This window comes from Triticum dicoccoides, chromosome 6B (assembly GCF_002162155.2).
Source record: "Triticum dicoccoides isolate Atlit2015 ecotype Zavitan chromosome 6B, WEW_v2.0, whole genome shotgun sequence".
NCBI lineage: Eukaryota > Viridiplantae > Streptophyta > Magnoliopsida > Poales > Poaceae > Triticum > Triticum dicoccoides.
This window is the reverse complement of record NC_041391.1, coordinates 688,560,035-688,570,358: the sequence shown is the minus strand read 5'-3', so window position 1 is coordinate 688,570,358 and position 10,324 is coordinate 688,560,035. Positions and strand designations below refer to the sequence as shown.

General features: G+C 49.7%; 1 protein-coding gene across 1 annotated transcript; it reads left to right on the top strand.

Moving 5' to 3' along the window:
* The first annotated feature begins 2,208 nt into the window (after nt 1-2,208).
* On the top strand, nt 2,209-5,549 carry LOC119324039 (SAP-like protein BP-73). Its single transcript, XM_037597771.1, has 2 exons — nt 2,209-2,374; nt 4,149-5,549. Exons 1-2 carry the CDS (start codon nt 2,338-2,340, stop codon nt 5,273-5,275), a joined length of 1,164 nt encoding a protein of 387 aa, XP_037453668.1. The 5' UTR covers nt 2,209-2,337; the 3' UTR covers nt 5,276-5,549.
* The last annotated feature ends 4,775 nt before the right edge of the window (nt 5,550-10,324 follow it).

Sequence of the window (10,324 nt, the reverse complement as noted above, 5' to 3'; positions counted from 1 at the left end):
GCAACACATCGCCATATATCAATTCCTTTGAGCGTTGCTCTCCTTCGCACCCCTTTATGGTGGCATACAAGCGAACCCAACTCTATTTTTTTATTAACAGGAGGATTTCGGGAGCAAATCCTATTTATTGTGAAGTTATTTCCAATTCACAATTCTCCAATTAATCTAAAAGTCTAAAATAGAAGGAGTGTCAAATAGGATTTGCTCCCCAAATCTTGCTGTTATTGATCTAAAAAAAAGAATTGGGTTCTCATGTATGCAACAAAAAAGGGGTGCAAAGGAGAGCATCACTCGAAAGAATTGATGTGTGGACATGCGTCACGCCTCCTACTGCAATTTTTTGTTGTTGCTTACCAAGCTGGCAGCTTGGTGTCACGCCTCCTACTAACACGTGTTGTATTCACTTTTCAGTAAAATTTACGAATATTCATTAACTTTTTTTTTGAGAAAATATACATTAACTAATTCTTAGTCAATTTCACACAGGGTGGTGAGCTTATGGGCCGGGCCAACTAATGTAGCGAAGAGACTGCCGGTTTTCTTTTTTGTCTCCTGCTTGTTTTTTTCTTTTTTTTCTTTGCTTGTATTTCCTTGTATTCTTTTGTCTCCTTTCTCCACTTTCTTCCTCTTTTATCTTTTCCATTTCCCCATTTTTTCCCTTTTTACCTTTTCTTGAAAATTTAATTTTTTTCGAAATTCACAAACAAATTTATCATTTTTTAATTCGTGATTTTTTGGGAATGTATTAATAATTTCAATACTAGTAATATTTTTAATACACTCAACATTTTTAAAAATCTCGAGAACATTTTAATTCGTGAATATTTTTTCTAAACTTTTAGTATTTTCTTTAAAATTAAATATTTTTACATTCATGATTTTTTAAACATTATGAACATTTTCTAGAATTCACAATCATTTTAAATTTTGATGAACATTTATTGACAGATGTCCTATAAAGCTAATGTTTTCTGAGTGATATCTCTAAGGCACACTCTTTGGTGCGTTCGATTTGAAGCATGAATCTTAAGGTGGTGAAACGCGACAATCCCCGCGAGGCACACGGTTCACTCTCATGCACCTTTCCAGAAACGACACAATTGTTTTCTCCCATACACCATTCCTAGGGAACGACCCGGTGTGTAGCATGGCACCCCCTAGACGTAGCATGTCAAATACTTGAAGAATTCATAGTAGCTACTCTTCAAGGCATGGCAATTCGGCCTGCTATACCATGGCAATTCATGAACATATGTGAAGTCCTCTTTTTACTTAGTTTGCCAATTGTCTCTGTTGCAGCATGGCAAAATCCCTAAAACGCATGAGATTTTTGCTGTATCATATGTTTTTTAACACATCATATGATTTTATTATTGGGGATGAAAAATTTCTCCCCTTTTGGCATGAAAAATCTCTCTGTTACAACATGACACTTCCTGGACGTTTCATCGGAGTGTTTTTTAGAGAACACTCCTAGTGGCGTCTTTCGCTTGAATGAGCTTCCCAAGGGAACGTTCATCCGTGTCAGGGTCTTTCTGTAGGGAGCGTCAGCCCCTTATTAGGATCTTATATTTAATTTGAATATTTCTTTATTTTTACTGTTTATATGTTTTTACAAATATATTTAAAAACCGGCTGAAAAAAAGGAAGATAAAAAACTGAGTGAAAAATATTTGTTGGAGTAGCCTCCAATATGGGATCCACGTAAAAGCCTATTTTTTTAGACGAACGTAATGTCTGCTGACTCGGGCCCTGTTTGGTTCAGAAGTCCTAGGACTTTTTCTAGTTCCAAGTAAAAAGTCCCTAGTCCCTAAAAAGTCCCTGCCTGTTTGTTTCCAGGAACTAAAAAGTTTCTAGTCCCTCTCTAGAGATTATTAAATGACCATGTTACCCCTAGTATACAGAAAAATAACAACCAAACAACACCATGGGGGCGGCGGGGTAATGGGTGCAGGGAGGGGCATTGTTGGGAAAGTCCCAAAAAGTCTCAAAAAAAACTCTCCTTAAAAGTCTTATCCATTTAGTCCTAAAAAATAACTTTTAGTCCATAATAGTCCTTCCTGTTTGGTTCCTACACCAAAAAATCCCTGAAAACAAACAACCCTGGCTCTCCAACGGGCCTCCGCGAGCTCGGCCTTGCTCCACGAGCGAGTGACACCAGCCGGCCCACGTCGCGACCTAAACCCACGCCGAAAATCCCCCACTTGCGCTGACTCTATCAGTTACGGCTACCAATCGCTCCGGCCTTCTCCTCTCCCCTCCTTCTCAGCGGCAGTCACCAGCGCCGCCGCCGCCGCCCCCGGAAGCGAGCTCCTCCACCGGCGTCTGCCCCGAGGCATGACCGGCGCTGCCCCCGCCCTCCTCCACCACCACGGTACCGCACAGTCCCCCCTCCCCACCGCAGCCCGCCTCCCTCCCCACTGTTTCCGGCTACCCGTCTACATGCCGTAGGGTCCAGTTTCGTCTAGGGTTTCGAGATTTCCGCGGCGCGAGGAGCGGCCTGTCTGCTCCACCGCCGCTGCCGCCCACCGCGCGTTTCCCCTTGTCTCTGCGGCGTCCAGCAGTGGTACACTGACCCGTAGCAGTGGTAGCCAGGAGCAGCAGCACTGCGGTGCTGCGCTAGCAGTAGTTAGGCCGCTGCGTACGCGCACCCCTGTCACAGAGGGGCTCAACGTGTAGGAACTCAGCCTCGTCTTAATTGGGGGCAGAATCATACATGTGCGCGCTCCCCAAATTGTTATCACTGGTGAATTGTGAGATGGATCCTATATATCTTGCTAAGGGGCAGTGCTAATTCGGCTTGCAGAGAGAGAGAGAGAGAGAGAGAGAGAGAGAGAGAGAGAGAGAGAGAGTGGTTTGGGACAATGCTCCCATCTTTTTGATGCTGGAGCATTTCTGAATTTATGTTCTCCCTGATGGCATACGTGATGGACAGTTAAAAAAAATTTGGCCTGGTTACCTGCAATAACCACCTCGTTAGGTAGTAAGAGGGGATTTGAATCCATTTCTTACCCTCATTCCTCACCTAGCTGTAGTGGTGTTTGCTTCTGGTCCAGATTATGCAAGTTGAGCTGCTTTATTTAGATTTGTATATGCCAATCATGTTGTGCTCAAGTCAATGTATGTCAATTTGCCATATTTATTCCTATATGAATATGATAGCCGATTACTTATTAAGTGGATTGGGGGTTTATAAACCACTCAAGTGGAATATGTATGCAGTATGCACATTAGATGGCATGTGCACCTCACACTTCCTGCAGTTCTACAGCAACTGCCTAACTATTTTCGGGGGATCGTCCCTTTAGATGCCTTGTACTATCCTCTCTTCCTGGATTGACTTAAATGTTGCCCGTTAGATGTCTGCTAGCGCAAATTTTCCCGCTATCTGAAATCTGACTTGTTCAAAGTGGACACGAGACACTTGCTTTCCCAATTTAATTCATATAAGACTGCTGTTGCTCGTTATTTCCGTGTTTGCCGCTAGGAGCAGGCGCTTGTACTCGATTGCACATGGTGTAAATGTGCATCTCTTCTGCGTTCTTTGGCTTTAATTAGGATGCATATGTTAGTTGATTCATGAATATGAACAGAGCAACTGTATGGCGTTCTCCTCCACTCATGAAGTAGCTCTGTATCTATGTTAGAGATCGACCGACAGGACACGTTAGCTGGCTCATACCATTAACCCGTCTTGTGATCTGTTCAGGATTGAGCTGTGCCTTGCGGCAGTTCATGTTGTGATACACTCCTTTTTTTATTCATGACTTGCATTTGGGGGCGAAAGTGACTGGAATATTTATTATTTCCCATATGAGCTAATTCTGAAGTACAGTCCATTTTCTTTCAGTTGTCAAATGCCTTGTTTTTTCCTTGAACACAGCAAGTTACCTTTATGCATGTATCTATGATCAAATGAGTTTTGCCCATGTGGATCTTGATATGTCTGTTGTCAGTTCGGTCAAAACTTAAAAGTGTTCTTTTTTGTAATGCAATTGTTTGTTTCTACGAATATTATGTTTATTTTCAAATTTCACATCTGTCTGACATGCTGCATACCGTTCCATCTTAAGCTGCCCATTTCCCACTTGTCCACCAAGCTTCTTCCAAAGCAATAACTGATGTATACTGTTTATTTTTCTGCCCAGGAGTTTCAAGCAGAGGAACATTACCTGTCTATCATGGCAATTGCAGATTCGTCCCAGGATCTTGTTTCCTCAGCAAATCAACTATTTTGGGACCATTGACTGTGTCTTTGGTTTGTGGTGCTACCCCCAACAACCATAGACCAAGGAATCCAGATATCTCACGACAACAGAAGAGGGGTTCATCATCAAGGGGGAAAAGCAAGCCATTCCAAGAAAGGGACGACTCTGAGAATAATGATGAATTTGATAGCGATACAGTATCCTCCAAAAATGGACCACCTATATCTTTGACAAGCAACACGCGTCCCCATGCAACATCAGCTCCAGGGGAAAGGGAAAAGGAGATTGTAGAGCTATTTAAAAGGGTGCAAGCACAACTGCGAGCGAGGGGAAAAGGCAGGGAGGACAAGAAGCCTGAACCTGCAAAATCCCAGGGTGAGAGGGGAAGTGTGGATTCCCTTCTTAATTTGCTCAGGAAACACTCGGTGGACCAAAAACGAAAGAGCGGCGATGAGAAAGAGCAGAATTTTGATCAGACATGGAGAAGCAGTGATTCTGGAAACAAGCAAAGTTCAAGGATATTTGGCACGAAGAACGACGCCCAGGAAGGGCAGAAGCCACCTCCTGCAACCTTCCAGAGACCGCCTTCAAGCTTCAGGCGAAGATCTCCTGTCCCTGGGGTCAAGTTCCAGCTTGTTACCAATCCAGATGCTGATGCCAAGCCTGTCGTCAATGGCATGACCGATGCTGTGCTGAAAGCCAAGACGCCACTGGAGGAGGAGACTGCTCAAGATGAACCTGATTCAGTCTCCCCGTACGAACCCGACTCTGTGATAGCACCAGAAGATGCATCTCTGGACGACTTTGTTGTCTCAGACGACGATTCAGACGTGCTGGACACCGATGAACCCGAAGATTATCTGGAACCATTGGATGATGCTGATGACGTTACAGATAGCATCCCATCCCATGTTGACAGTCTGGAAGGTAGTCCTTCCGCAGAAGCTTCCGACCTGAGCTCGCTCAAGGTGACGGAGCTGAGGGAGCTGGCGAAATCTCGGGGACTCCGGGGTTACTCGAAGATGAAGAAGAGCGACCTGGTCGCGCTACTGAGCGACGTGTCCTGATCCGCCGGTGGTGGCAATCCTGCTCGAGCCCACCGTTTTGCTCCCCTTCTGCCATGGCCATGTGCACGACCTCCCATTTCCTATTCTGCCAAGTCCCTTTTAGATAGAACGTTGTAAATGAGCAGGGTTAACCTTTTCTCCGTTGTTCGTTGATCTCTTGCTGGTCCCTTTTGCTGTCATGTCCTAGCTTTGTTAGTCGATTAGCTGAACCCTGGTATTAGAGTTAAAAATAAGTAAAGCTGTAAGCCGTGCTGGGGCATTTGTTTCCGTGTTCTACTGCTGTCGTTGTAGGCAAGGCGATCTCGATTCGGCTGGTTACTCGTCAGTCAGTGAGCTCGTAAAGCTGCGGTGGCGCCGATACTGTTCTGATTTCGTTGTGCTCCGCGGGTCGACATGCATGCTGGCAACTCTTTTATCATCGGTATGAAAAGAGATACTGGCAGTGCATGCATGGTATTTCCTGATGATGATTTTCTCCTTTCTTTTTCTCTGCAGCAGGCAGCAGAGGCGGACCGGCCGGCTGGCATTTGGCAATACGGCTCTGTGCACCCACCAGGAGGACTGCGGCTGCAGCTTTTCTCGTGACGAAGAAAGAAAGAAAGCACAGCAATCAAATCCCAGGCCTCGGGCTCGGCTCATCTGCATTATTGACCGGCTTCTGTTCCTTCTGCTGGGTGGCCGGCGAGGTAAGTACGTAAAATGCTCACTCACTCACCCACTCAGCTTGTGATCCACGAGCTCTCCTTAATCCATGCCGATGTCTGTGCTTTGGTTTCCGGGGGGCCGTCAGATCTGGGCCGATTGGACGGTTAGTTGGCCGTCTCACGTGCCCCTGCTTCCTCGTCCTGCCCTGCGCTCCCAGGGCCTGGCTGGCTGTGCCTGCGCCTGTGGCTCTGTGTGTGGTGCGAAGCACTGATTAAAGCTGCCCCATTTTGATACGGTCGCAACGGTGCATGGTACCCTACCTCTAGCATAGCATAGCAGCAGCCGTGGTATGGTACGTAGCAGCAGCCAGTAGCCAGTTTCAGTCCCAGTGCCTTTCTTTCACAAAATATATACATATATAATCCCCAGCCACTTCATCAACAATGAAAAGCCACTGCCTTGTCTGGTCGCCCAGCTTGTTGCCGCATGCTTGCGTCCGTTGCTGCATACCATTACCACCTGGCTTTTTTTTTTTTTTTTGCTTTCCCTTTTCAATTTTGAAAGGTAATGATGCACGTAAACGTTTACGTGCAAAATAACATGCTGGGACTTGGTTAAGTCTAAGTCGACCGTGATTTAGCAATCCCGCGTGTAAAGTGAGACCAAACGCAACAGAGAAAGGAAAGAGAGCATCATGGTTTGGTTAGGCGAGGCAGGAGCAGGACAGCTAGGGACGGTGCGGATGGTCCAGTCCAAGCACGGAGCCGGCCGGAGAGAAGGAGCTACGTACGTACTGTTGAAACTCCCCTTGGAACGAACGGGGCTAGCTAGGTAGGTGGTTGGGCTGGGCGGGGTAGGCGCACTGTGGCTAGGGCGCAGGGAGGGCGCGGCCGATACTGTTCACCGGGCAGCGCAGTGCACGGGGCAGGGCAGGCAGCCAGCACGCATGCATAGTGCGCGCCGTAGTTCGAAACGGAGGCCGCCCGCGACTTGTCTACATCACCCGCGCGCGCGCCCGGCCGCATATATCTGGACCATATCTGTGTGTCCATGCCAATGCCATGGCATGCGCCGGCGCTGTGCGTCTGGCTGGCCGGGTGGGTGGGTGCACGCACGGACGGACGGACGCGCATGTTGTACATGCGTGCATGCGTTAGTCCGTCCTCTCCTCCGGTCCGGTGGATGTGAGCACCTGCCACGCACAACTCTTGGTCTTGCATGCTGGTTACGCGCAGCCAGCCACCCTCCGGTTGCTGCCTGCCTGCTCGACACGCGGACGCAGTCACGTTGGCATGACAACGTGCGAGACCAGCAGTGATCACAACGTACGCACGCTTCCACGAGGAACGTGCGAGGCAGTGGGCTCGCTAGCTCATGCATGCCTGAGGAGTTTGTCCCCCGGCCCTCATGTGATCGCCAAGTTAGTTTGCCCACACCGCACTTGTAGCTACGCGTACATAGGGCACTGTTGGCCATGTCACCGTCTAAGTTCAGCCATGGTCCTCACGGACGGCCGGCCTCCCTCCACTCCACGGTATCATCAGGCCATGCATGCAGACGGCGCTGACCGCCCGGCCGAGCGCGCGCGCTCTCTCTGGTCCCCGGCCGGGGCGGGGCGTACGTACAGCGACGGAGTCACGGAGCGTGCCGGTGCGGTGCCGGTGCCGGTCCGGACTCGCTGGATTGCTTCATGACATGACACAGGCCGGCAGGCGGCAGCACGATTTCATCCGGCCGATGATCATAGCGACGCACTGTGCGCGGTTGGGCCCTCGCCATCAAGGCCACAGCGAAGTCGGCGTACGTCTACACATGGTGTGTATGTGCGTGTCGCGTCTAGCTGGCCGCCGGCCCCATCCACATGAATATGCGCTCGACAAATACGTACGTACAGACGCACACACTTGCTATCATGGCCGCCACCAAAACGGCCACCTTTTGACCGCCCCAAATATGTTCAACGTACTACAACATACATGTCGACCCGGTCACATCCATCAATCAACACGTCCTACAGCGAACAGCTACAGCCGTCCGTCCGTCTCCGCGCCCGGCCGGCCGGCCGGCCGCCGCGCCCGCCCCTGGGCTGTCTAGTCGACTCTCGTGAGAATCAGAATCAGAATCAGAGGAGGAGGTGCGCTGTCTGTCGCTGGCTCGCATGCATGCATGCTGTCTGACCGGCCGGAGCCGATCGATCGATCGATCGATCGGCCTGTGCGCGCACAGTGTCAGCCTAACCTGTGTAGGTGTAGGTGTAGGTGTCCCGGCCGGTAGCTAGCTAGCCAACTGTATCGTCCTCTGGCCGATTAATGATGCTACGGCGCAGCTAGCAAACGTACTTGCACACATACTCACCGGCTCTGCGCCCACGCCCAACGGGGTGGGCTAGCGGGGGAGGGAGGGAGGGAGGATGCGGTGCAGGTGTGGACGAGGTAGCCGGGGGTCGCCCACGGATGGAGAGGCAAACGGTCAAATGTGGCAGGGCATAAACTGTGTGCTCCATCACAGTCCAACTCTAGCTAACTGTGAGAGTGAGACCAATGGTGGTTATGGTGGTGGTGGCGTGGGTTTGTACGGCGCCAGCACCAATGCCATCACCATGGACCGTGGCGGATGGGGTTGTGATCCCTATGTGCTTTGGCAACTCCAACGCACGACCCTAAATGGACGTCTGTTTCATCCGGATTTCGTCCGTTTGGGGGTGACGCTTGCGGTCGTGCAGCCATCAGTGCGCTCAACCGGCCCGGTGCATCCCAAAGTGTCCATGTTTTTGACTTAAATTTTGACCCTAAAACACCCAAATAAACGCTAGAGAAATATAAAAACATAAATATAAACATTAAAACGTCCACGCGTCCACAATAGCCATGTTCAACACAGCTATGAATTAAACTAAAACTCAAAAGACATAAAATAAAGTAGATGGCCCATCGTCGGTGAGGCCACCGTAGTCTTCAGGAGCCGCCATCCTACTCGTCGTCCTCGCTGGTGAGGTCAATGTATGGAGGTGGCTGCCAAAGGTGGGTTGGCGGCCCCTGCCAGACCAGAGGCGTCTGCGGCGCTTGCACCACCTCCTCCCGTGGCTCCTGCTCCTGCTTTGGTGACCATGGCGGCGTGGGCGACCATGGGCTGACACCTAGTGAGTCGGCCATCTCTGGCGATAGACAACTAGCTCCACCGCTGGCCCACCAGACGCGGATTCCATGCGCCAATGGGTGGCTCCTCCATGACCTCCTCCTACACCTCCTCCTTGACCACGTCGGCCATCTCCAGCTCCGGGATGGCCACGTCGCCGGCCGCACAGAGGGTCGACTGGGTCTCCAGGCCCTCCCATTGGCGCTTGTCGTGGGTGTTCATGAGTCCTCCATACACGCCTCACGAGCTCGGCCTCCTCCTCTTCCTCGGTCATTAGAGGTGGTGGTGGCGGGAACAAGGACGGAGGTGGCGTTGGCATGAGGCCGTGCACACGCCTACGCCTGCGCGTTTGGGGTGGGCTCTCAGCATGAGCAGGACGCGGGCGGCGCGGGCTAGGAGGACGACCGACAAAAAAGGATTGCCCCTGCAGGTTGTGCTCGTCGCGGAGCCACGTATTCCACAGCGGCGAATCAATGCCATGTTGGAAATATGCCCTAGAAGCAATAATAAAATGGTTATTATTATATTTCTTTGTTCATGATAATAGTCTGTTATTCATGCTATAATTGTGTTATCCGGAAATCGTAATACACGTGTGAATACATAGACCACAACATGTCCCTAGTAAGCCTCTAGTTGACTAGCTCGTTGATCAACAGATACTCATGGTTTCCTGACTATGGACATTGGATGTCATTGATAACGGGATCACATCATTGGAAGAATGATGTGATGGACAAGACCCAATCCTAAGCATAGCTTAAAGATCGTGTAGTTCGTTTAGCTAGAGCTTTTCCAAATGTCAAGTATCATCTCCTTAGACCATGAGATTGTGCAACTCCCGGATACCGTAGGAGTGCTTTGGGTGTGCCAAACGTCACAACATAACTGGGTGACTATAAAGGTGCACTACGGGTATCTCTGAAAGTGTCTGTTGCGTTGGCACGAATCGAGACTGGGATTTGTCACTCCGTATGACGAAGAGGTATCTCTGGGCCCACTCGGTAATGCATCATCATAATGAGCTCAATGTGACCAAGTGTCTGGTCACGGGATCATGCATTACGGTACGAGTAAAGTGACTTGCCGGTAACGAGATTAAACGAGGTATTGGGATACCGACGATCAAATCTCGGGCAATGTAACGTACCGATTGACAAAGGGAATTGTATACGGGATTGATTGAATCCTCGACATCGTGGTTCATCCGATGAGATCATCGAGGAGCATGTGGGAGCCAACATGGGTATCCAGATCCCGCTGTTGGTT

What these genes read in the sequence shown, in the direction of transcription:
- LOC119324039 (XM_037597771.1), top strand. Translation starts at nt 2,338, where the DNA reads ATGACCGGCGCTGCCCCCGCCCTCCTCCACCACCACG. An exon ending in CGCCCTCCTCCACCACCACG is followed by an intron (nt 2,375 to 4,148) that starts GTACCGCACAGT and finishes TTTTCTGCCCAG; the next exon opens with GAGTTTCAAGCAGAGGAACA.